The following is a 2,584-nucleotide window of genomic DNA, read 5'->3' as shown; positions in this document are numbered from 1 at the left end:
TATTGTCTAACAGAATGAAATCTCTTTCACTAAGGCACACCTGTGGCATAATGGCTCTTTTTGTTTGGTGTAGCCCTTCATTTGCTCGCAATCATCAGCCTACGATTCATCCATTATGTGCTAACTCAAGTGTTTTGCGCAATAAACCATGGGATGTCGTCTCCCCATCTAACTGTCTGCATGTGTATCTCTCTCTGTTTCTCACCCTGTTCTCTTCTACAGCAGAACCGGGTATTATTGCCTGAACTCTAATCTGTCCCTCGAGCAATGGGAAGAGAATTGGATTTGAAGGCTACTCACTAGTGCTGTAATGCTAGCCGTTCAGCTTTGGGGGGGCAAATAAGAGAAAGCTTTCATAATAAGATCATTAACAGTAATCCGTTAGCTTGGTCCCTCAACAGCACACAAATGGCTTTACTGAGCTGTGGTGGATTCAGCTAAGATGGAGAATCAAAGATACATGCTAAGAAACGCTAATATGACTTTCATTACTGGATCGAGAAACATTACAATGGACGAATGGCCTCAGCTGCTTATTTAGTTTTCTTGTTGTTTTTCTGTATTTTTATTTGTTGCTGTTGTTTAATGTTAAAAAAAGCACATTATACTGATTTAAATGTGATATTTTTTCTTTTTTTCCCCCTTTTAAGTATGTTCACAGTATACACAACACAATTAGTTACAAGAGCCATGAGAGTTCGGATGAGTGAGTTAAGGCAATGATTTATTCATAGACATCTGTGATATGTCATAGGACAAAATCATATATACATGAGTTACGAGAATAAAAGCAGTAGAGACTACATTCTCACTCTTTTTTTTCTGCAAAATAAACGTATATAGATGGACACATGTATTCATATATTGCATCATCTCCATAGTACAAACAAATTTACATCAGACCGAGCTCAGACTGTGATTGATTGACATTGAAATGGGTGACTCTGTACAGATGATTGGCTAATCAGGTTGATTCATGTAAGTGGTTGAATGGTTGAATGGGACTTATGAGGAGTATTCATACTCTTCTGCGCTCCGTCGGCCAAAATCCATCCATCCCAGGTAATCTCTGTCCTTTATTCTGTGAGTGGAGCCCATGGACCTGCTATTCGGAGAGGAACTTCTGCGGTATGTACCTGCATGGAAGGACAAGGACAAATGTTGTTATATAATGTTGCTATAATTGGCCAAAATTAATGCCTGTGAGTGCTCTTTTAAATGGCATTATCATTGTTTATAGAGTATAACATTATATGCAGGATGAATGGTTGATAAGGAGTTCTATAAATAAGAATTCCACCTTTGGTGGAGATGATTCTGGCCAGTAGTTCAGTCAAGCTGCTGCGGGGTTCTTCCTCATCCTCTTGTTTAGACAGCAGGCTCAGTTGTCCACTGGAGGGCGCTGCACGGGTGTGGCGTTTGTGTTCCACTATGGTACCGAGATCAGACTGAACCCCATCTTCTGATTGTGTATGGAGAGAAATGCAACTGCTGGTGGAGAGGGCAGCCAGCAGCACACACACACAGATTCCAGTGTTCATAGCTGAAACATACACGCACATGTTAGAGCTTTGATATTGCTTTTTAATCCTATTACATACATTTTTATGCTTTCTAAATGATTTTACCTCAAAAATCAAACATTAAAATTCACCACCAAACTAAATAATAATGATTGCTAAAATAAAATGGTCCAACTCAAAGTCCTACTAAATCCTGCACGGTTATGGACAAGGAGTGTAAATACATTTGTATTAAACACCTGGTAGATGTACTAAATAAAATGTATAATCTGGGTAGATCTAAACTCTTAATGTTTTTCTGTTTTGTACACAAGGTTCAAATAAAACCCATTTCACCAAGAGGTCTGTCTTATTTCTTTCTGGGTTTCAAAATGTGTCTTTTTTTTTTTTTTTTTTTTTTGGAGAGGAAAAAATATCCCTAACTGGATTCGAGCCAAGAAGCATCAGTAACAGCAATAGGAATTGAAAATGGATTAAATTTCTCAATAATTACAGCAAACTAGAAACTGCATGAATCTAATTCAATCACTTCATATCTTCTTTGTTTTCATTAAAATCTACAAATTAAATATCAAAATATTAGGACATGCATCATGAGTACACATTTTAAATATTTTACTATATATTTTACACCTGTTAAAAAACAACAAAAAAAAACAAAACACAACATGTTTTAAACACAACAGCCAGTTTAAGCATGCAGCACTCCACATTCAAAACTAAGAATAAAATTGAGATCATACCTTCAGGTGAAACTCTGGCAGAGAGGAGGAGAGAGAGAGATGGTGAACACACGCTGACTGCAGAACAAGTGTGTGTCTGAAACTTCGCTGCACTGTGCAAGAGAGGCCCTTAAATAGCGCTCTGAGTGGGCTGGCTCTGTTTGACCCACGTAGCGACAGGCGCAATTCCACTGTCTGTGTATATGAATGAGGTTGTGTATTTGCGCAAGCTTGACGCAGAACCGAGAGCAGCAAGGTATTCTCACAGGATACTGATTGTGACATTGTCACTCAAGGGGACCGGGGGATCTCCAGAGGTCAGATCATACTAATTACATA

General features: G+C 38.4%; 1 protein-coding gene across 1 annotated transcript; it reads right to left on the bottom strand.

The window, feature by feature from the left end:
- Positions 1 to 1,005: 1,005 nt before the first annotated feature.
- On the bottom strand, positions 1,006 to 2,331 carry ccka (cholecystokinin a). The gene is made up of 3 exons (XM_067392673.1): positions 2,267 to 2,331; positions 1,301 to 1,543; positions 1,006 to 1,136 (listed from the first exon to the last, which is right to left on the bottom strand). Exons 2-3 carry the CDS (start codon positions 1,539 to 1,541, stop codon positions 1,006 to 1,008), a joined length of 372 nt encoding a protein of 123 aa, XP_067248774.1. The 5' UTR covers positions 1,542 to 1,543; positions 2,267 to 2,331.
- Between the last annotated feature and the right edge of the window lie 253 nt (positions 2,332 to 2,584).

Source organism: Chanodichthys erythropterus, chromosome 2, assembly GCF_024489055.1.
Source record: "Chanodichthys erythropterus isolate Z2021 chromosome 2, ASM2448905v1, whole genome shotgun sequence".
Lineage (NCBI taxonomy): Eukaryota > Metazoa > Chordata > Actinopteri > Cypriniformes > Xenocyprididae > Chanodichthys > Chanodichthys erythropterus.
This window is presented reverse-complemented; position numbering and strand designations above follow the sequence as displayed.